General features: G+C 37.6%; 1 protein-coding gene across 4 annotated transcripts in view; it reads left to right on the top strand.

The window, feature by feature from the left end:
- The window catches only part of CCDC171 (coiled-coil domain containing 171), a 422,806-nt gene that overhangs the window by 153,513 nt on the left and 244,884 nt on the right, over nucleotides 1–24,409 (top strand). For all 4 annotated transcript variants that reach the window (XM_031014903.3, XM_031014902.3, XM_055350793.2 and 1 more), the window contains exons 12-14: nucleotides 21,104–21,210; nucleotides 22,991–23,080; nucleotides 24,109–24,309. In XM_031014903.3, the coding sequence (XP_030870763.3) occupies nucleotides 21,104–21,210; nucleotides 22,991–23,080; nucleotides 24,109–24,309 (398 nt within the window). The remainder of the gene's footprint in view (nucleotides 1–21,103; nucleotides 21,211–22,990; nucleotides 23,081–24,108; nucleotides 24,310–24,409) is intronic.

Raw genomic sequence — 24,409 nt, 5'->3', positions numbered from 1 at the left:
CTCCAGCAATCCTCCCACTTCATCCTCCTGAGTAGCTGGGACTGTAGGTGCATGCCACCATGCCTGGCTTATTTTTAGTTTTTTTGAGAAATCTCCATACTATTTTCATAATAGCTGTACTAATTTACATTCCCACCAACAATGTATAAGAGTTCTCTTTTATCCACATCTTCCCCATTATTTTTTTTTGTTTTTTTTGTTTTGTCTTTTTGCTACTAGCCATTCTAACTGTGGTGAGATGATATCTCATTGTGCTTTTGATTTGCGTTTCCCTGATTTATGATTTGAGCATTTTAAAATATACTCGTTGGCCATTAGTATGTCTTCTTTTGAGAAATGTCTACTTATGTCCTTTGCGTGCTTTTTATTGGGATCGTTTGGGTGGTTTTTTGCTGTTGAGTTGTTTGAGTTCCTTGTGTATTCTGGATATTAGTCCCTTGTTTGATGAATAGTTTGTAAATATTTTCTCCCATTCTACAGGTTGTCTCTTCACTCTCTTGATTGTTTCCTTTGCTGGGCAGAAGCTATGTAGTTTAATATAGTCCCTTTGGTTTATTTTTGTTTTTGTTGCCTGTGCTTTTGAGGTTTTAGCCATAAAATCTTTGCCTAGATCAGTGTCCTGAAGGATTTCTCATATGTTTTTTCTAGTAGTTTTGTAGTTTCAGGTCTTATGTTTGAGTCTTTACTCCATTTTTAGTTGATTTTTTAATACAGGAAGAGGGGTCTACTTTCATTCTTCTACATATAGATATAATTTCTTAAGATGACAGTGATGAAGTTTGCTCCGTCAGTTGACTCTTATTTTCATGAAAGAATTCTCTGTACCATGCCATGCTATTTGATACCATTTTACCCTCAGTACAATTCCATTTTTTTTTTTTTTTTTGAGACAGAGTCTCGCACTGTTGTCTGGGCTGGAGTGCAGTGGTACGATCTTGGCTCACTGCAACCTCCACCTCTCCGGAGTACAATTTCTTTTAAAATTGAGGTCAATTGTCTCAGACCCTGCTGCTGGTTTATCAACTACATTTATGTAATATCCTAAATCCTTTATTGTCATTTTATAATGAACCCCTCAAAGTCATCCACGAGGATTGGAATCAACTTCTTCCAAATTCCTGTGACATATTGACTTACTCCCATGAATCACAAGTGTTTCTAATGGCACCTGGAATGGTGAATTCTTTGCAGAAGTTGTCAATATAATTTGCCCAGATCAATCAGAGGAATCACCATCTATGGCAGCTATAGCCTTATGCAATGTATTTATTAAATGATAAGACTTGAAAGTAAAAATTACTTCTTGATCCATGGGCTACAGAATGGATGTTGTGTTACCAGGCTTGAAAGCAACATTAATCTCCTTATACATCTCAGAGCTCTTGGGTGGCCAAGTACATTGTCAATGAACAATAATGTTTTGAAAGGAATCTTTTTGTGAGTAGTAAGTCTCAACAGTGGGCTTAAAATATTCAGTTAAACATTCTGTAAAGAGATGAGCTGTCATCTGTATGAGCTGTTCCAACTTGTCATCCAAGTTGAAGCCAGTGCTCATTTACCATTCAAAAATCCTGTGGCCCTTAAGAATTATGCTTTATCAACTCTGCCTGTGCCCTGGTAGCTGGTAATGTAGCTTGTCAGTTTAAGTTGAAGCCAATGCTCATTTACCATTCAAAAAATCCTAGGGCCCTTAAGAATTATTCTATATCTACTCTCCCTGTGCTCTATAAATGCTCTATAAATGCATAGGCAGAGTAGATAAAGCATAATTCTTAAGGGCCCTAGGATTTTTTCAATGGCAAATGAGCATTGGCTTCAACTTGAAGTCACCAGCCACATTAGCCCCTAACAAGAGAGTCAGCCTGTCTTTGAAGCCTTAAAGCCAGGCATTGACTTCTCCCCTCTAGCTGTAAAAGTCCTAGGTGACATTTTGCAACAAAAGGCTGTTTAGTCTACACGGAAAATCTGTTGTTTAGTGTAGCTACCTGCATCGGTGATTTTAGCTAGATCTGCGGATAACTTGCTGCAGCTTCTACATCAGCGTTTGCTGTTTGGCCTTACACTTTTGTGTTATGCAGAAGGCTTTTTTCCTTGAACTTCATAAACCAATCTCTCCTAGCTTTCACCTTTTCTTCTGCAGCTTCCTCACCTCTCTCAGCCTTCATCAAATTAAAGAGAGTTAGGGCCTTGGTTTTTTTTTTTTTTTTCCCTGAGACGGAGTCTCACTCTGTTGCCCAGGCTGGAGTGCAGTGGCGCGATCTCTGCTCACTGCAACCTCCCTCTCCTGGGTTCAAGCGATTCTCCTGCCTCAGCCTCCTGAGTAGCTTGGACTACAGGTGTGTGCCACCACACCCAGCTAATTTTTTTTAATTTTTAATAGAGACGGGGTTTCACCATGTTAGCCAGGCTGGTCTCGAACTCCTGACCTTAAGCGGTCTGCCTGCCTTGGCCTCCCAAAGTGCTGGGATTACAGGTGTGAGCCACCACGCCTGGCCGGGCCTTGTTTTTAATTAGGCTTTGGCTTAAGGGAATGTTGTGGCTGGTTTGATCTGCGCAGACCATTACGACATTCTCCATATAGGTAATAAGTCTGGTTGTCTTTCTTATCATTCATGTGTTCACTGGAGTAGCACGAATGTGAACTAGAAACCTTCTAGAAAGGCGAATCCTTGTTTATACCCATTAATATATCTCTCTTCATTACCACCCCACCACCAGCCTCTGGTAACCACCATTCTTCTCTCTACCTCCATGAGATCAATTTTTTTTTTAGCTCTCATGTATGAGTGAAAACATGTAGTATTTGTCTTTCTGTGCCAGGCTTATTTCACTTAACATAATGTCCTCCAGTTTCATCCACGTTGCCACAAATGACAGGATTCTTTTTCTATGGGTGAGTAATATTTCAATGTGTATATATCCCACTTAAAATATCCCTTTATCCATTGATGGACACTTATGTGGATTCTGTATTTGGCTATTGTGAATAGCACTGCAGTTAACATGGGATTGAAGATATCTCTGTGAGACACTGATTTCATTTCTTTTGGATACATACTCAGCAGTGGGGTTGCTGGATCATATGCTAATTCTATTTTTAGTTTTTTGAGAAACCTCCATACTAGAGCATACAACATTTATTGGTTAAGTTCACCATCTTCTATGGGCATGGTTTGTGGTGTCCCGAAACAATTACAATAATAACATTAAAGATCACTGATCATAGATCACCATAATATATATAGTAATCATGAAAAACTTTGAAATACTGCAAGAATTACCAAAATATGACATGGAGACACAAAGAGAGCACATGCTGTTGGAAACATGATGCCAATAGACTTGCTCAAGGTAGGTTGCCACAAACCTGCAGTTTGTAAAAATCGCAATACCTGTGAAGCACTGTAGAATGAAATGCAATAAAACAAGGTATGTTAGGATATCTGTGAGGGAAAAATCTACTTTAAATAGTGACATTTGTGTGTATGTGTTTGTAGCACATTCTTAGAATTTGTAACAAAATTAATTCAGTAATCAAGTGCTAGGTGTGCACATATGGTCCCAGCTGCTCCCGAGGCTGAAGGAAGAGGATTACTTGAGCCTAGGAGTTCAAGTCTAGACTGGGCAACATAATGAGATCCCATCTTTAACAAATGAATAAGTAAATAATTAATTCTGTTATCTTGGGAAGAATTTTCCAGAGATCTTCTCTTTTTTAGCTACGGCAAGAAGGCAGTGGCGCTTTACCTCCTTTTTGTCTCTTGACATACCTTTCAGTTTAATACATGCTTTGTATCTAACCTCTATTTCAGGAAAAGTAATCCATGGTAGAAATTTATAGGGACAGTAGCAAAATTGTTTTTTGGGCTTGCTTTTCAAAATGAAATGAATGAAAACTATTTTCTTGAGTTAATCTTAACTTAGAGCTAGCTGGCAGTAATTCTCAGGTTTTCGATTCCCTGTCTCCTTCAGATTTTGTAGTTTTCTACTTTAAGAAACTTTCCAATGCACATGTCCCACCAGCTTATATTCAGGTAGCAGATAAGTGAAATTTCAGTAAGTCCAAGACGTTCCAGAAGTTATTTACCGAGAGGATTTAACTTGATCTCCTCACCTGTGATCAGTGTAACAGTTTACACCTTGTTTCCTAATGCCTCTAACCCTGGCCTTCTTGTGACTAATGGGTCTCTCTGCTTCCACCTTTGCTCCCCCTCAGTCTGTTTTCTCTGTAGCTACCGGAAGGACCATTTATGAGCTTAAGTTACAAACTTACAGGTATAGAGTAAGTTCTGGGGATCTAATGTACAACATGGTGACAATAGTTAATAATGCTGAAATAATACTGTTTACTTGAAATTTGCTAATAGATCTTAAGTATCCTTACGACACACACACACACACACACACACACACACGCAGATAACTAAGTGTGGTGATGGATGTGTTAATTAACTTGGTTGTGGTAATCATTTCATAGTGTATATGGATATCAAGTAATCAAGTTTTGCACCTTGAATGTATATAATCTTTTTTGGCAGTTATACTTCCGTAAAGCTGGACGGAAACTACAACAACAAAAAACCTAAGTTAGAGTGTGTCATTCCTTTGCTCTAAACCTTGTAAGGTCCTGTGCTTTACTTAGAAGCCAAAATGGTATCAATGGCTTGCTTGTTTTTCATTGCTTCTTTGGCCTCACCTCCCACTACTCTCCCCTCCTTCCCTGTGTTTGGGCCACTCTAGCTTCTTGCCATTTCTTGAATATGCCAAGCATGCTTTTGCCTTAGATGCCTTTGTACTGACCATTCCTTCTACCCAGAAAGCTTTTTACCTAGTGTATCTGTATAGCTCTCTTTCTTGTCTTCCTTAGGCCTGTGCTCAGATCTCACCTTGTCCATGAAGCTTGCTTACTTCCCACTCCTATGTTATTTGGGCTCACTGTGTCTCTCCCTTGCATGCTCTACTTTTTTCCCCCATAGCACCTATTGCAGTCAAACATTTCTATCATAGTATATGGAACATTTATTATTATATTTCAGTTCCATGAGGATGAGAATCTTTGTCTCCTTTAACCATTAGTGTATTTTAAGCAGCTAGAATAGTACTTGGCACAAAACAGTCACTCAAAAAGTATTTGTCGAATATGAATAAAAATATGAATGAATTAATATCAGGTTGAAGGTCTATTTTACATTTTAAGTTTTGAAGTTATAAAGGTGATCATGGAATCTCTTTCTAAATTATAGCAGCTCTTTGGGTAGCATCCATAAGGAGTCACCAGAAAGATTGATCTCTAGTGGAACAGATGTACAGTCTTTCATGGATCATAGAAATGTCATCTTAATTGCCTCTGTCATTAGGGACATTTATTTCCTATTTCTGCTTTCTACTATCAACTAAAATTGAAGCACTACAGTTGCTCCTGTCTCATTTCTTTTCAGGTAGAAATTCTTATAGTAGGATGTGTGTGGAGAAATCTTTTTCTACTTTGAACCCATGTAGTCTTTCTTCCTTCCCTCCTTCCTTCCTTCCTTCCTTCCTTCCTTCCTTCCTTCCTTCCTTCCTTCCTTTCTTCCTTCCTTTCTTTTTCTGCATCTTTTCTTTTCTTGGCAGGATCTCACTCTGTTGGTAGGGCTGGAGTGCAGTGGTGCAGTCATGGCTCACTGCAGTCTCAACCTTCTGGGCTTAAGTGATCCTCCCACCTCAGCTCCCAAGTAGCTGGGACTACAGCACATGCTATCATGCTTGGCTAAATTTTGTATTTTTTATAGAGATCGGATTTCACCATGTTGCCCAGGCTGGTCTCAAACTGCTGCGTTTAAGCAATCCTCCCACCCCAGCCTCCCAAAGTGCTGCGATTATAGGTGTAAGCCACTGTGCCCAGCCCCATGTAGTATTTTTGCTGTGAGTATTTCTTCTAATAGTTTCACTTATGCCTGAGGGTGTCAGCAAACATCAAGAATGTGACTTTTTCTTAGGATGCATGAAAGAAAGTCTTCCTTGTGGCTCAGTCTTGAATTTTTTTAGGGTGGTTGACTTTCATGTTCACTGAGACTCCAACTTTCTTCAGCTTTCCTTGAGGAAATAATTTGTAATACTCTAGAGGTGTTCTTTTCCTTTTTACTTAGAGAGGCTGAAGGATCCCAGGAAATAAAAGCAGTAGCATTTGATTCCTTTGGGCATGTATGTGTCACCCAGGAATTGGGCAGTCTCAGGGAGTGCTCTTGGGAAAATCAAGACAACAAATTGGATTTTTCCTCCCCCCTCTCCTGCTTTACTTCTTTCATAAAGGAATATTGCCTACACCTAGTATCCTCTTGAGAATTTTTAATTGTTCTTGTGAACCTTGTAGCTGGTATCTTTTTAACTAGAGTCTCATGGGTGGTTGAGGAGCTGAGGATGGCTGTAGGAGGAGCAGCACACCGTTTCCTCTGTTGTCATTTGCAGATTTTTTCTCTCTGGCTTCCCTTATCTCCTAATTCACTGAGGTTTACAAACCAAACTTGCCGCACTTCATTACACTCATAGTTTCAGTTTATGAAATCCAAGGGAGTAGCTTTACTGAGTACTCAACATTTTGTAATGAGGTCATTAATATATGCCAATGTACATTTTTTGACTTTTCTTAATGCAAAGAATGCTTGTAAATGTCAGAATATTTTGTTTCAGGCATAGCTACTTTGGTTACGATTTGATAACAATAGAAACTCATTTCTATTTTGCTTCATCTATTCAGAGTATGTTAAAGGTAGTTGATAGTTGGAATAAAGTGAGACTATGCCATTTAACTTTATGCTAATCACTACTCATTTCCAACCATCTTTTGTAGTCTTCTTGTTCTCTTCTCTTTGGATTTTCTGCCTTCTTTTTATTTATCCACTTTCTCCCTTCCTTACTTTACAGTTATATCTCAACTTCATAGACTTTCCTAGAAATGGGGTGTTATCATTCATCCCAAAGTTTAAAAACATACTATTATTCTCCTTCTCTTTCCTACTTTTTCTGGAGACGTGAATTTTAAGTGACTGAACTGAAACAATTCATTGTGTTTCATCTTGTTATCCTTATTTCTCTTTAAGTTTTAAATTGTTTGTAGAGAGTATAGTATTGTATAAAGAAAACATTCAGATAATTAAAAATGCTGATTATTAATATTATTATTTTGAGATGGAGTCTTGCTCTGTCGCCCAGGCTGAAGTGCAGTGGCATGATCTTGGCTCACTGCAACCTCCACCTCCTGGGTTTAAGCAATTCTCCAGCCTCAGCCTCTCAGGTTGCTGGGATTACAGGCATCCAGCACTACGCCTGGCTAATTTTTGTACTTTTAGTAGAGATGGGGTTTCATCATGTTGGCCAGGCTGGTCTTGAACTCCTGACTTCAGGTGATCTGCCCGTCTTGGCCTCCCAAAGTGTTGGGATTACAGGCATGAGCCACTGCACCCCCAAAATACTGATTATTAAGCATTTCTTCGTGCCTATGTTGTTATTTATGATTTGCAAACAATCAAGTTTAAAGTGTCAACAGCCTGGTAGCCTCCTATAAAATAGTTCCACACTTTCATACTAATGATTGCACAGAAATGTTGAAAACACATAGTAATGCTGAAAATCAAATAAATGTTCACCCTCCCTTGGGGAGAGTATATATAATACATAGTCAATAGAACTGAAATGAAAGTACAATCAGCTTCCCTTTGACTTATCCTATGACAGTAGACAGACATTTTGTTCTCCTGCCACGGTATCCTCCCTCTTTTGGAAATGGAGGGTCTGTACCAACTATAAAATTGGGAAGCTATCTTTCTACTGTGTAGGTGCTGCTTTCTGAGGCAATAAGAGTATTTTCCCCATCTTTCTTTCAACTCCCATACCATCTCTGTGTAACTCCCAGAATACAGCCAGCCAGGAATGACCCACAGATTGGAGGTAAAGTTCTGAGAAGTCTCCTTTGTATTATCTCTAGGAATCAAGAAAAAAAAAAACATTGGTAGCAGTTCATACTAGAGATAAAATTTTCCCTATAGTCTATCTAACTATATGTGCCAGAAGTCCAGGGAGTAGATTGGGAGATGATACCACCTAAGTTCAGGGATTGCTGCTTGCTGAAAAATATAATAGGAACTGTGTACACTCATGTAGCTTCAGATATTGATCTTAGTGGGAGTTTTATCACCATGTAATTGATTCAGAGTAGAACTTTGGAGAATTTATACATACAGTCTTTTTTCAAACTTTCTAAATATTGTTAGGGTTTTACTCTTTTTTTTCATTTAAAAATTAAGGAAAACTAAATAGAATTTGTGAAAAACTAAGCACCACAAAACGAGGGGAAAGGAACAGTACCTGGTACATTTAGAACAGAGTGGTGAAATGATTCGCCATGGAAATTGGAATAAAATTTAGAAGCTATTTGGCATCCACAGTAGGCTACAAAAAGAAATGACCTTTTTCAAATGGGATTAATAAGGAAAGAATAGGCTGAAATAGAAAAAGGTTAATTCTCCTCCTACTCCGAAAAAACCCAGTAAGATTAACAGGTAAAAGAATGACATAAGGAAGGAGTCTAAGGAAACTAAAAATAGGATAGTAGATTAAAATTGTGAGTAGCTATGACAGAATTGACATTAGAAAATCCACAATCTACAATTAACATTTTAGATTGGTGATTTGGAGGACAAAATGTAGAAAAAAGAGCACAGATAAAATGCAGAGGAAAAGAACAAAGAATTAAAACAGATAAGGAAAGAAAAACGGGGAAAAGATGATAATATGGCGTACCAATGAAAAGATTGTACGTCTTTCTAAGGCAAAAACTAGAGTAAATGAAACAAATGTAATAATTGAAGACATAATTCAAAAATACTTGTTTGAGATAAAAAAGATTGTAGCATGCCAGATGAGATCACTACTTTACAGGGAAAAATAATCAAATAACACCTGCATTTAAATATATTTTTGAAATTTTTAAAACTATAAGAATAAAGGAAAAATGTGTTACCTATAAGAGCAGAAATATGTATAATGAACATGTTTTTTTTTACTCCCAAGAGAAACCTCAATAAAGTTTACTTTAAAAAAGATAAGATCCTCCTATGATCTTTCTTCCTTCAAATTCATCCAGTAATTAATTGCATATCTTCTTTTATGAAAAATTTCAAACATTCCATGCTCATGGGTAGGAAGAATCAATATCGTGAAAATGGCCATCCTGCCCAAGGTAATTTACAGATTCAATGCCATCCCCATCAAGAAAAATTTCAAATATGTACAAAAGGAGGCAGAATAGTGTAACAAAATCTGTTGCCCTCACGACTCAGATCAACATTTATCAACTTAAGAACCAATTTTGTTTCATCTACTTCCCCTCTGCTGTATTATATTGAAAGCATATTCCAGCTATTTCTGTATTATATATCTGTATAATACAGATATCTGCTGTATTATATTGAAAACATGAAAATATGTTTAGTTGTATTCATAAATATTTAAGTTTGACTCTAAAAAATGAAGTCTTTTAAAAATATAAATATAAGATCATTATAATATGTAAAAAGTTAAAAATTTCTTAGTGTCATAAATTTCAAAGTTTCTTGTATATCTCATATAATATCAGTTTGTTTAAATTAGTATACAGAGAAGGTCTAGATATTATGGTTGGCTGATTTTAAAAAATCTGTAGGTTCCTCTCCTCTTCTGTCTCTCTCTCTCTCTCTTTCTTTTTTGAGATGGAGTCTCACTCTGTCATGCAGGCTGGAGTGGCGCCATCTCAGCTCACTGCAAGCTCCACCTCCCAGGTTAATGCCACTCTCCTGCCTCAGCCTCCCAGTTAGCTGGGACTGCAGGTGCCTGCCACCATGCCCCGCTAATTTTTTTGTGTTTTTGGTAGATGGGGTTTCACCATGTTAGCCAGGATGGTCTCAATCTCCTGACCTCGTGATCCGCCCGCCTCGACCTCCCAAAGTGTTGGGATTACAGGCGTGAGCCACTGCGCCAGGCCCTCTTTCTTTTTTTTGAGATGGAGTCTCACTCTTCTCCAGGCTGGAGTATGGTGGCACAATCTCAGCTCACTGCAACCTCCATCTCCCAGGTTCAAGCGATTCTCCTGCCTCATCCTCCCGCGTACCTGAGACTACAGGTGTGCACCAACACGTACAGCTAATTTTTGTATTATTTAGTAGAGATGGGGTTTTGCCATGTTGACCAGGATGGTCTTGAACTCCGGACCTCGAGTGATCCACCTGCCTCGGCCTCCCAAAGCGCTGAGATTACAGGCGTGAGCCACCGTACCCGGCCTTCTGTCTCTTTTTATCATTTTTGTTTGAAATTTATTTGTTAAAAAACTGTTTCATTTGTTCTAGGAGTTTCACAGCCTGCATTTTTCTGATTGCATCCCATTGTATAGTTTAACATGTTTTTTTGTTCTGTAGATTTTCTCTCAATTGGTAATGGAATCTGCAGTAATGGAAATGCTCTGTATCTGTTGTTCTAGTATAGTAAACTCTAGCCACATGTGGCTATTAAGTGCTTTTAATATTACTATCGTGACTAAGGAATTGAAAATTTAATTTTAACTATTTTAAATATGAATATGAATAATCACTGTTAAATAAATTTTACTATCCACAGATTGGACAGTACAGAATTGAAGGCTTGATTAAGCCTTGGCCTCTGATTTTCTTTAAAATTGTATATTTAAAAAAATTCACTTTAAATTCTTCATCTTGTACACTTCTTTTTTGAGTTCTATAAGTCTTTGACCTATATCAGTTTGAATTTTCAATTTTTATTTCTCAATTCATATCCTGTTTAACACTATCATATTTGTTATGATAGGTTTAATTACATTTTGCCTTTACTAGGCTTGTTCTTATTATTTCTCTTTAGGAGAAATTGTAGACTTTTTTTCCATTTTAGTGATAGAATATTAAGAATTATAAATATAAGAAGTAACTGTGAAGATCAAGTGTGCATTATAAGATAAGAACATGTAAAGCTAGAGTTTGATTGGGTAGTCAGAACCACTATAGTATTTTTGAATAAGGAATTTGTTGTAAGAATTAGACCTTATGCAATTGTGGGAGGAGCTGGGAAAGTAAGGTCAGATAAACCCACTGTAAGTCGAGGAGCATATTGAATGTGTATTGCTTTGGCACTATTGTAAAGTTGAGAAATCTTAAGTTGAATCATTGTAAGTTGAGGCTGTCTGTACTCTGTACTTAGTCCTTCTTTTTCTATCTGGTCACATGTAACTGGTATTTTTAACTTCCTTTACTACCCATACCCTATTGCTTTGCTGTCAGCAAGCATCTCAGCTGGATATGGTTCCATCTCTGGTGAGGTGGTCCACACCTGTATTCCAGGAGGGTCTATTATCCAGGAGAGCTGTATGGTTCTAGTCTGAGTTTGAAATCCTGAGAACTGGGAGAGCTGATGATGTAAGCTCTGGCAGGAGTCTGAGCCTGAAAGCAAGAGAAGATTGATGTTGCAGCCCAAAGACAGCAAGGCAGAGAGAAAGCATTCTTTCTGACTCAGGGTTTTATTCTCTTCAGACCTTCAACAGATTGGATGAAGCCCACTCAAGTTAGGGAGGGCGATCTGCCAATTCAGATGTTAATCTCCCTTGCAGACATACCCAGAAATAGTGTTTAACCACATATTTGGGCACCCAATGACCCAGTCAGGGTGATAAAAAATTCACCATTACATCCCCTTTTCTCCTTCCTCCTTGTCCCTGGTAACCTCCATTCTACTTTCTTTTCTATGAATTTGACCACTTTAGATACCTTATATTAAGTGGAATCATACAGTGTTTGTGTTTTTGTGACGAGAAACATAGTAAGACCAGTGAATCCTATGGAAACAATCTTATTTCCACACTTCATTTGCTGTAAAATGCATTCTCTGATCAGAAGCAATGCCATTTGGAATACATGATGGTGAATTAAAGTATTTTGTGTACACATGGATGGTGGTTTGGTCAGAAACGTTATGGTTAGGGAAGGAAAATCCGTATTCAGAGTAAATGTCTATCTTAGTAAGAATAAAGCATTGCCCATTCCATGATGAAAGTTACTCAGTGTGATCAACCTGCCACCAAGTTGCTATCTCATCCTCCCAGAGAATGGTGTCATATCATGGTCTCAGTGTTTGTTTTTGCTATTGGTGAATTTGGCACTCAACAGGAGTTGTAACCCAATCAGCCTTGGTGAATGGAAGTTCATATTGCTGAGCCTGTGTATTACCTCTGTCCTTGCTGTTATGACTCTTTTGTTCAATTTTGTAAAGACAAAGATGGCTAGGAAAAAACACTGGTTGATATCCATAGAATACTTCATTTTGCCCTCCTGATTATTAAGATCCTTGTCTACTGAAGTTGATCTGGGCACAGTGCCCATTTGAAGAAGTCTGTCCACATATTCTTCCCCAGACAACCTTGTTACCAATTTTCTATTCACATTCTTTCCAAGTACCTAACCGTTCAGCCAAACGGTTAGACACCACACATGAATTGGTGTATATTTGTATCTTTGGTCATCTCTCATTCTAGGAAGAATGATAGTCACATCCACTACTTGACGTTCTGCTTACTGGAAGGATTCTTTTTACCACTGTTCTCCGGAGCCAGCCTTGAGTGGGGCTGTAGTGCTGCTGCAGCTGCCTATTTTTGAATCATGTCACCATAACATACAGAACCATCTATAAACCAAGCCCATTTTTTTTTCTATTTGTGAGCTGGTCATAGAGAACTCTCCATGCATCCCAGGTGTGGGTTAAGAGAGAGAAAGCAATGTAACAGGAATAGGGCCCATGGGAATCTGGACTACTTGCTCATACAGCTTACTTGTGCCTTCAGGACTTATATACCACTTTCATTTGATGATAGAGTGCTCTTGTGTATGCCAGAATTTATGGATTGGTAGATCACACAGTAACCGTTTTATGATGGGCAACCTCTAGTCACATGGTGAATTGTTGGCCATGTATTCAGTATCTGCTGAGGACCAGTAGCAAGTCCAAAGCCCATTTTCAAAAGGAGAATAGTTATCTGTAGTGGATGGCTTGCTTTGCTTCTGACTCCTAAAAGTTTACACTATGATCCACTTATAAGGACCTGTGAAATGCTATATACATCTTGAATTTGAGTAGTTGCTACTTTCTGTTCATCAGGTCCATTCAGAATGATGCCATCAATTTAGTAGAGAATGAAGTGGAGCATGTGAGATCTTCGGTAATGGAGAGTTGATTAAGATTTCTACATACTAGATTGTGATAGAGAGCCAGAGTTGATATAGCTCTGTGGTAGGGTGGCAACAAAGGTACATTGCTGGTCCTGCTAGATGAAAAAAACTGGTTTTGGTGGTCTTTACTAAGGGGGTAGAATGAATAGCTTCATTCCAATTGCCAGAAAATGTGTTGATTTGTTTCACAGTGAAACTGCATATTTAATTGCAGCAGCAATTGGTGTCATATTGATTAATTCACTGTCATTCTGTAAGATCCATCTGTATTCTGCAGTGGCCGAGTTAGGTGAGTTGAATGCTGATGTAGGAATCACCGTGCCTTTTTCTTTCAATCCTTTAAAAGGCAGTAATCTCTACAGTCTTGCCAGGAGTGTGGCATTACTTTCAATTTGTGTTTTGGTAGGTAAAAGTTCCAGTGATTTCCTCTTGTCTTTTCCACTTGATTTTCCTCTGTAATATCCCTCACTCTATAGGTCAGGTAACCACTGTGGACACTGTGCCAGTTGCTGCATCTGTCCTTTCTAAATATGTGTTCCAAACTCGGAGAATAACTATGGGGTGGGTTCAGGTACCTACTGGACCCACTAGAGAGAGGCCTCAGCTAAAACTCAGTTAGTTACCTGACGCCTGTAAGCTCCTACCCTGACTACAGAAACCACAGTAGCACATTTTATGTCTCCCTGAATTAATGGCAGTTCAGATCCAGTGTCCAGTTATCCCTGATAAGTGTAGTTAATTCCTCTCCCCCAGTACAGTTACCCTGTTAGATGGTTGCATGTTTCTTTGAGGAAGGTTAGGAGGAAGATTTACGGTATTTTTTGGCACTATGTCAGGATTGCTAACAGAGACCCATCGTCTTTATTCACAGGTCCCTAGGTCTGTGAATTAGCTCAAGTCTGAGAAGTATTTGAGGACTAATTCTTCCTTTTTTGTTTACTTAAGTCCTGCTTGTGGTAATCAGACCTAGGACTTTTCTACTTATGCAAACCAAATGAGACTTAACTATGCTGCCCATTTATTTTGGTTCTAGGAACACCATTATCAGTTAGCCAATGTCAGTGATCTCTGTAGGTCAAACCATTTTGTTTATTGCTTTGACTCCACTACCCATTATGTTAAACATGTCCACTTTGTCTCTGGAAGTTAATTGCTACCATTTGGTCTCTTGTTACCCAAGATCCAATCACTTGCACTAAATTCAGGGAACCCATTTTGATGGCACCAGTGTTTGCTGTTAATCTTTGCCTTCTAGCCACATGGAGCTTATCAAGCTACACAGAACTCATCAACGAAGCAAGGACTTCCGTTACTAATATATTTCTCAAGCTTTGGTAAAGGAAGTGTTTTCTGAATTCTCCCAAGAGACATAGTTAGAGAGTGAGAAGGACTTACATAATAAATACTTTCCATATGTTAGAAAAGTTATGAACCATTTTTCCTAAACACTCTAGAATAGGCACTAATGTTTGCAAGATAATGAAAGATGTTTATTTATAAACTTAGTGATTAAGACAATATACAGTGTTGTGGTCTGAGTTTAAAAAAAGTCTAACTGCCAATAAAATGTTTGTATTAGTGCTTTTAAAATGAAAACAGAATTTTCTTAGTTATCAATACATTATGTATTAAATGTTTGGATTTTATCAGGTGAAAACAAAACTCATTTGAACATTATTTTCTGTTTTCTACTACAAGATAAAAAATCAACACTAAACAACAGAGTTCAGTTCAGAACATGAACGTGACTACTCATATTCTATATTGATAGCTGTATAAAAAAAGCTCTGTCTTTTGTCTGTATTCTCCCTCCATTATTTCTTACTAATTCTCCCTTCTTGGGATCTTGTAGAAAAATGAAGTAGGTAACAAGGTGGTTAAGAAGATGGAGAAGATAGACTCCATTCATGAAAAGTTACTGTTTTTTTCTGCAGAACTATAGATTACTGAAATAATGATGCCAGCTTGAAAAACAATAATTTATATGAGTTATGAAAAATTATTTAGTTTTTGAGATTGTCTAAAAGGAAACGTGTAAATAGAGGACTTGGAACCTTTTTTCTACTCCACCTCCTCCTGTGGGCTACTAATTCAAGAAAAGATTTGCCAAAGTACAGCCAGAGTTGAAACCTACTTAAAAGTGAGAGGGAGAGATCGAAACAGGGTGTGGTGAGTGAAAGTAACCCACATATTTGGGCACCCAGTGACCCAGTCAGGTTGATAAAAAATTCATCATCACATCCCCTTTTCTCCTTCCCCCTTGTCCCTGGTAACCTCCATTCTACTTTTTTTTCTATGAATTTGACCACTTTAGATACCTTATATTAAGTACAAGTATAGACAGAGGGAGAGAGAAGCTCAGGATTTTGAGTTGATGTTATTCAAGTATAAAGTGTTCCTGATATATTCTATTCTTCATTTGGAATTTGACTTTTGAAAAGCTAATTATGATCACTGTTCAGATCTTTTTTGCTACTCTTTGTGAGTTTTTGAACCTTTCTTTGATAGGATAGCTTTTATAGTTCATTGTTTTTTGGGCCATACTGCAGTGATTAGAAGATTATTAGGTTAAGTCAAATCACTCAATAAGGTCCTCGGTTTAGGGTGACCCTTTTTTTTTTTATTTGTGAGCATTTTATCAGGTTAAGGGACCAGTAAGTGTTTCTTTTTTATAATAAATTTGGGTGGGATATTGTCTTAGTTCCTTTTGTGCTGCTATAACAGAATGCCTGAGACTGGGTAATTAATAAAGAAAGGAGATTTATTTCTTACAGTTCTGGAGGCTGGGAAATCCAAGATTGAGGGGCCAACATCTGGTGAGGGCCCTTATGCTACATCATCTCATGGTAGAAGATGAAAGGGCAAGAGAGAGCAAGAGTTGGGGAGAACTGACTTTTATAACAAACCTACTTCTAAGATAATAAACCCATTCCTGTGATGACATTAATTCATTCATGAGAGTAAAGCCCTCATAACCCAGTAACCTCTCAAAGATTCCACTTCTCAACACTGCATTGGGGATTAAGTTTCCAACACGTGAACTTTGGAGGACATATTCAAATCATAGCAGCTGGAGGCTGAGCAAGATGGCTGAATAGAAGCCTCCAGTGATCATCACCCCCACAGGAATACCAAATTTAACAGTTATCTAGGCAAAAAAAAGCACCTTCATAAGAACCAAAAATCAGATGAGCAGTCACAGTACCTGTTTTAAACTTCATATCACTGAAAGAGACATGGAAGAGGGTTGAAAGACAGTCTTGAATTGCTGACACCACCCCTCTTCCATGCCCCAGCAGCGGCTATGTGGTGGGGAGAATCTGTGCACTTGGGGGAGGGAGAGCACAGTGATTGTGGGACTTTGCATTGAAGCTCAGTGATGCCCTGTCACAGTGGAAAGCAACACTGAGAATAAGCCAGTGCTCACGGAGGGAACATTTAGACTAGTCCTAGCCAGAGGGGAGTTGTCCATCCTAGCATTTGGAATTTGAGCTCTGACAAGCCTTGCCACTGTGGACTAAAGTGCTCAGGGTCCTAAATAAACTTGAAAGACAATCTAGGCCACAAGGACTGCAACTCATAGGCAAGTCCTAGTGCTGTGCTGGGCTCAGAGCCAGTGAACTTAGAGGGTATGTGACCTAGTGAGACACCAGCGGGGGCAGCAAAGGGAGTGCTTGCAGTACCCCACCTCCAGATTCAGGCAGCACAGCTCACAGCTCTGAAAGAGACCCCTTCTTTCTGCTTAAGAGGTGAGGGAAGAGTAAAGAGAACCTTTTCTTGCAACTTGGATACCAGCTTAGCCACAGAAGGATAGAGTACAAGGCAGAGTCCTGAGACGTTCATTCCAGGCCTTAGCTCCCAGATGACACTTCTAGACACACCCTTGGCCAGAAGGGAATCTACTGCCTTGAAGTGAAGGACCCAATCCTGGCAGGATTCATCACCTACTGACTAAAGAGCCCCTGGGGCCCGAATAATCAGCAGCAATACCCATGTAGTACACACGGACCTTTGGTGAGAATCTGAGATCTGCTGGTTTGAAGTGTGGCCCAGAACATTCACAGCTGTAGTGGCTACGGCAAGAGATTCTTTCTGCTTGAGAACAGCAGAGAGAAAAATAAAGGGGACTTTGTCTTGCAGCTAAGTTAGCTTGGCCACAGGGTGGTAGAGCACCACATGGGTTCTTGGGGTCCTTGATTCCAGGCCTTGGCTCTTCGATGGCATTTCTGGACCTGCCCTTGGCCAAAGGGGAGTCTGCTGCCCTGAAGGATGATTCCCAGACCTGGCAGCATTCACCACAAGCTGACTGAAGAGCTCTTGGATCTTGAGTGAGCATTGGCAGTAGCCTGGAAGTACTCCCTGTGGGCCTGTGGCAGTGGTGGCCAGGGGGAGAGACTCCTCTGCTATGGAAATGGGAGGGAAGAGTGGGAAGGACTTTGTCTTGTGCCAGTTCAGCCTCAGTAGAATAGAGTACCAGGTAGATTCCTAAGGTTTCCAACACCAGGCCTTGGCTTCTGGACAGCATCTCTGGATCTTCCCAGGACCTAGGGGAGCTTGCCATCTTCAGGAGAAGGACACAATCCTGGCTGGCTTCACTACCTGCTTATTGTAGAGCCCTAGGGCCTTGAGCAAACATTAATAGGCAGTCGCCAGTTAATGGTTACAGCAGGTCTTGGGTGATACTCAGTGCTGTGCTGGCTTCAGGTTTGACCTAGTGCAGTCCTACTGGTGGTGGCCACAGGGGTGCTTGTGTCACTTCTCCCCCAGTTTTAGCTCAGCACAGAGAGACTCTGGGAGAAAGTAAGAGAAGACAACAAGAGTCTCTATGTAGTAATCTAGAGAATTCTTCTGAATTTTATCAAGACCACAAAGGTGGTGCCTCTGTGAGTCTGCAGGAGCCACAGTGTTACTGGGCTTGGGGTGCCCCCTAATGCAGATATAGCTGCAGTGGCCAAAAACTTAGATCACAACACCTAAAGACCTTTAAATACTGGGAAAGCCTTCTCGGGAAGGACAGGTACTAATAAGTCCAGACTGCATAGACTAAAATAAATAACTAACTCATCAATGCCCAGACGCTAAAGAACATCCGCAAGCATCAAAACCATCCCAGAAAACATGACTTCAGCAAACAAACTAAATAAGGGACCAGAAACCAACCCTGGAGATACAGAGATATATGACCTTTCAGATAGAGAATTCAAAACAACTGTTTTGAGGAAATTCAAAGAAATTTAATATAACACAGAGAAGTAATTCAAAATCCTATCAGATAAATTTAACAAAGAGACTGAAATAAAAAGAATCAAGCAGAAATTCTGGAGTTGAAAAATGCAGTTGACATAATGAAGAATGTGTCAAAGTCTCTTAACAGTAGAATTGATTAAGCAAAAGAAAGAATTAGTGAGCTTGAAGACAGGTATTCGAAAATACACAGTCAGAGGAGACAAAAGAAAACAATAAAAAAGAATGAAGCACTCCTACAGGATTTAGAAAATAGTCTCAAAAGGGGAAATCTAAGAATTATTGGCCTTCAAGCCGGGGGCGGGCGGGGCGGGGGAGAGAGAGAGAGAGAAAGTTTATTCAAATGGATAATAATAGAGAACTTTCCAAAGCTAGAGAAATATATCATTATTCAAGTACAAGAAGGTTATAGAACACCAAGCAGATTTAACCCAAAGAAGACTCCCTCAAGGCATTTAATAATCTAGCCATAGCAGACATAAAGCTTACTTTGTACTTCAACTAAACTTTATTATATAAACATTTTCAGGAAATAAAACTTTATTTTATTTAGAATATAAGAATGTTCATAGGTCAGTAAGGAGAGGGCATTTTGTCCCGTTACTCTTCAGCACTCATATTAAGATGATTTTATTCTTCTGAATTTCTAAGAGGAAGTTTTCTCCCTTATTGTAAAAATGCAGATTTCCCGAGTGTCCTTGAATGATTTATTCATGGTCTACTTGTGTAGTAGCAAAAGAAAAGAATTATACATTACTTTTTTTTATCTTGTGCAAGAGAGGAGTTTAAAAATATATATTTGGTAAGACCTTTAATAAAATTTTTAATGAGTTGTCTTTCCAACTCATAGTCATTACGAAGAGTACTGTCTCCTCTATTATCATGGCTCAGAAGAGTGTATTTCTTTTCCTAGCTGTCATATGTGTTGTTTCCACATTACTTTTGGTTTTTAAGTTAAATGTTCCTCTTCTGTTAAAGAAAAACCAAGTTGTACCCATATATAAGTTGGTGCTTAAATTATACCTTGATAAATGTCATAAATACATTAATAACATTTTCTCCAAGATTTAAACATGAGATATCACCAATACTCTGAGCTGAATAAAGTAGCTCTATCATTAACTAAGAATTTTTCCCCTTCCTTCCTTCTTTATTACTGCCTTCCCCCACTTCTCCATAAGTTCTAATAATAGAATATTTGAAGAATGGATAAATGATGTCATATAATTTTTTATCTACTATCTTTCTCTCTCTTATTAAACCTTAAATTCTATAAAGACAGAGGCTATACCTTTCTTGTTTATCTTCGTATGCATAATGCCTAAGATTAGTATGTAGTAGGAATTCAGTAAATTAGTTGAATGAATGAATAGTAGGACGTATAATATGAATGCTGCTCTTAAAATTTAGCTTTGTTGAAAATCCGTTTCGTGTATATTGAAATATTTATATTATAAAATATGATGAGAAGAAATAACAAGAAAAGAAAAATATTTTCAATGTGAATATTTTAAAACTGAATTTGCTACTTGCTTTTTAACACTTAAAGAATAGTGCAATCAACAATCAATTTTTTTAGTGTATTTTTTATTATACTTTAAGTTCTAGGGTACATGTGCACGACGTGCAGGTTTGTTCCATATGTATGCATGTGCCATGTTGGTGTGCTGCACCCATTAACTCGTCATTTACATTAGGTATATCTCCTAATGCTATCCCTCCTCCCTCCACCCACCCCACAACAGGCCCCAGTGTGTGATGTTCCCTTTCCTGTGTCAAGTGTTCTCATTGTTCAATTCCCACCTATGAGTGAGAACATGTGGTGTTTGGTTTTTTGTCCTTGCGATAGTTTGAATCAACAATCAATTTAAAGTAATTTTTGAAATTCAACTTTTTGGATTAATACTTGGAGCTACATTTGATCATGTGACCTTTATTAGCTCAACTAACATAATTTATGGCCCAACTAAATTAAAGTAGTTTGAGGGCATAACATGGAAATGCTCAATATTTTTACCATGAGTATCAGTTTTAAGGGTTTTAATTGAAACATGATGTAGGCTATGTAGATAATAGCATTTTTATTGTTTATTTCAAATTGTAACTTGAGAATTTTAAGGATTGAAGAATATTTCCAAGTATAACAGAAAATTATATACTCTTGGGTTCAGAAATTATTATTTAAGCAAAATAGTGCAGTATAAAAGGCCTGACTAATCAGAAACACAAGGACCACAGTAAGTGTACATATAACTCCCCCAAACAATGGTAAAGTATACTTCATTTAGTTGTTGGATAAAAGGTACGTACAAACACTGCCGTTACTTAGGAGACATGAAAAAAAAACAAAAACAAAAACAAAACTCACTACCATGTGGGCCTTGATAAGGTAGAAAGTAGTCATAAATTTAAATTTGATATATTATGAACTTTAATTTGGCCGCTTGTTTAGAAAGGCTATTAATACTTGGCCATACAGCAGTATACTTGGAGAATAAAATTCTATTCAAGGTTTCATAATGTCTTTTCAGCTCTACCTAATTGTAGTATCTCTGTTACTATTTGCCTAAGTTTTGTCCCTTTGTGACTTTAAGGGTATATTTTCATCCTATATTTTTCTCTAGGCATCCACAAGGACAAAGATAAACCTCCCAGCTTCTGTGTTGTCCTTGAGACATTGAGGCGTACCTTGACAGATTACCAGAACAAGCTGGAAGATGCATCTAATGAGGTAACACTTGCACTGTTTGGCTCCACACATATAGCCTTCGGCCTGTACCAGTACGTATTCCTTGCTTGTTACAAAGGTCAAAAGATTGGGAATGTTGAACTGACAGCTTCACAGATACAAAAAAATAATAAATTATCTTTCGCTGTTCTTTCTTTAAGTGTGGCCTAAAGTCATGTCTCACTTACGTTTTTGTAACTCTTCAGTCACACTATTATTTTCAAAGTTATAAAGACTCTATCACTTCTTGATCTTCATAATTTATCTGTTTTAACTGAATGAAAACACTATGCAATTAGTTTAAGTTAATATGTACTGTATTTAAATGTCAATGTGTTTTTATGACATTTGGTATAGCTACTGGAAATTTAGATTTTGTCAGTGTTTTAGGTTAAGATTTCTACAAACTGTGGAAGTCTTAATAAAAAAGAGAGAAATTAGTTTTCATTCTCTAAAGGCAGTAAAGTGTTGTTAGAAGTTTTTAAAAAACAAATATCTGTTTGATGTAGCCTGGGAGCTTTTAGTTTGCTGATTGAAAAAGCTCATGCTTCTATTTATCATCTCATTTGTATTGTTTAATATGTGGGTTGATAATTTTCTTGGGTATTAAAATGTTTTATGAATTTGTGCTTTAAGAATTGAAGAGTTTGTCTAGTTACATCTTGTCAAATTAGCATATGAGGTAATTACATTAAATACAATTAGTTAGCAAAGCAACAAACAGATTGTTAGAGTCAAAGACAAGTCACATAGCATGGAATTTGGAGTTTATCCTTGTGTTTATCTCTTTCTTTCATAAAATATAAATGCCATAAAACGGTTACATTTCACATTTCATATGTGGCTTATTTTATTTTAGCTTGCTAAGATGAACAAAGGAGGAAAAGTGAGTCTTTTTAATACCCTTGGTAATTGTTCAAAAGGCATAAAAGAAAATGACCATCGAAATAATTAAATTTCTATGAAGAACAGATATTACAAAGTCTTTCCCAGCGAGACAAGACAACCTGTATTGTTAGTAGTTTACGAAACTCTTCTGAGGCCTAGGTCTGGAAGCTGCAGGGTAACTAGGAACATATTACCCACAGCGAATTGTTATTTGGGAGGATGAATGTCACATGATCCTCAGCACAGTTGAAAAGTCGACTCAGCAGGCTTTGGCTTAGTAATGCGCTTTGTTGTGAACCAGTGCCAGAGACAGCAGTGGGGAGACCAAGGGGGTGGCTGCAAAGAAAGCAAAAAGAGCAGTCTGACAGAAAGAAGAATGAACTGTCAAAGAAAATAAATCACAAGCGGTGCAGGACCAACTGATGACCTGCCACAAGCCTTCCCAGTAGGACTGCATGTGACCGACCCTGAAGTTGTCATATGGAGTGAGAGACCAGTGAATACCCTCATGATGTATAGAAAGAACAGTCTTCTGCTCTGTTCTTTTTTATTTGCTTATAGATGCCCCTGCTTCTGGCATTTTGGTCCAGTAGGATTTTAAGAATAAAGTTGTATTTGTTTACAATAAGAATGAAATCCTTTATCTGGACGTGTAGTAAAAATACAGTAACATAAGTGATATTTTAAGCTTGAATGCTTTCTTTTCTTTTTAGCCACATGAACTTGTGACAGAAGCTGTATAGCATTTAACCAAAAGAAATAATTTTTTAAAGACTCTTAATTACTATTGAAAAATTTGTATTTAAGTAATTGCATAAAAAGCACTTAAAGATTAACTTTTGAGTTACCCATCCTTGAAAAATGTAAAAAAGTTACTTACATTTTCTTTCATCAGCTAAACAGCATGAATGATGCTAAGGAAAAGGCATGTAATGAACTTGATTCTACGAAACAGAAGATAGACTCTCACACTAAAAATATAAAGGTATTATTTAGAATAACTTTTACCTTTTATATTAAGAAACAAATATAGTTATCTAGGGAATATTTTAAAGTAGAGATATTGAGGTACCTGACAATATATATTTCTATTTTTTAAAGTATGTATGGGTAGAATTTTAATTTTTTCATGTTGATTAAGAGTAACAAGAATGTTTTTTTCATTTAAAAAATTAAAACTTGATTGGAAATTGTTTTGGTTAAAGGAAAATTTATTTCCCAGATTTAATTATAATACCTTATGAGATTCAAATAATTATTTAAGATGAAATGTCCAGCCTTAGGTACATATTAAACATATTTTACATAAGCACATCGTATTTGGAGTCAGTTTTCATCATTTTAGGGTGGAGCCATTGTTTTCAGTACATCATGTCTGTTAATGGGCTGAGACCACACCTGGCTAAGGCCCAGGACTATAGTTTATTTTAGTTTCTGTGCTGGTTTTATGTACTACATCTTTGCAAAATTATGCTGAGTCAACTCTCAGAAGTTTCCCAGTATTGCTGGAATTTTATTATGTTGTTTCATGTTGGGTTTGTCATGGACACACTTCAAAAGAATTTGTTAGGTTTAAGGAATAAACAGTTCAGCAGAATTTTGTGCCACGTATTTGAGATTTCTATAAGTGGTTGGGTGTCATTGGAAAGTAAATGTTCTTATATTAAATGTAAGATATTTATTTTAAAATATTTTAAAATTTTTGAACTACAACGTTGTTTTAAAAAAATAGATTGAAAGGAAACTCCCTTGGAAGAACTTTTTGGAATAAGCCATCATATTAACATTTTATGTAAATGTTTAAACATAACAAATGTTCTAATTTTTGAGCTGAGATATTATATTTAGAAAATACATTCAGTAAAATATTTTAATGTAAACAAATGCTTGCCTGCCTTTGTGATTCTTTCATTTTAAAGCTTTGAATATTTTCAATATGTGTTTTATACTAGTGTCCCCTCACCCCTTGTTGGCTGGCCTTTCTACAATCTCTTTATTTGGTATCTATGACAGGAACTTCAGGATAAACTGGCTGATGTTAATAAAGAGTTAAGTCATTTACGCACTAAATGTGCAGACCGAGAGGCTTTAATAAGCACTTTAAAAGTGGAACTACAAAATGTGCTGCACTGTTGGGAGAAAGAAAAGGCTCAGGCAGCCCAGTCTGAAAGTGAACTGCAGAAGCTTTCCCAGGCTTTCCATAAGGATGCAGAGGTATTACCTGAGACTCAATGACTGTCAGGAAGGGCCTTTCACTAATCTCAGTGTTATACATCAAGTGACTATTTTTACTTGTATTTAATTAAGAAAATTG

The sequence above is a fragment of the Gorilla gorilla genome, chromosome 13, assembly GCF_029281585.2.
Source record: "Gorilla gorilla gorilla isolate KB3781 chromosome 13, NHGRI_mGorGor1-v2.1_pri, whole genome shotgun sequence".
Classification (NCBI taxonomy): domain Eukaryota; kingdom Metazoa; phylum Chordata; class Mammalia; order Primates; family Hominidae; genus Gorilla; species Gorilla gorilla.
Note: the sequence above shows the minus strand (reverse complement) of the source record. Positions and strands in the feature narration are given on the sequence as shown.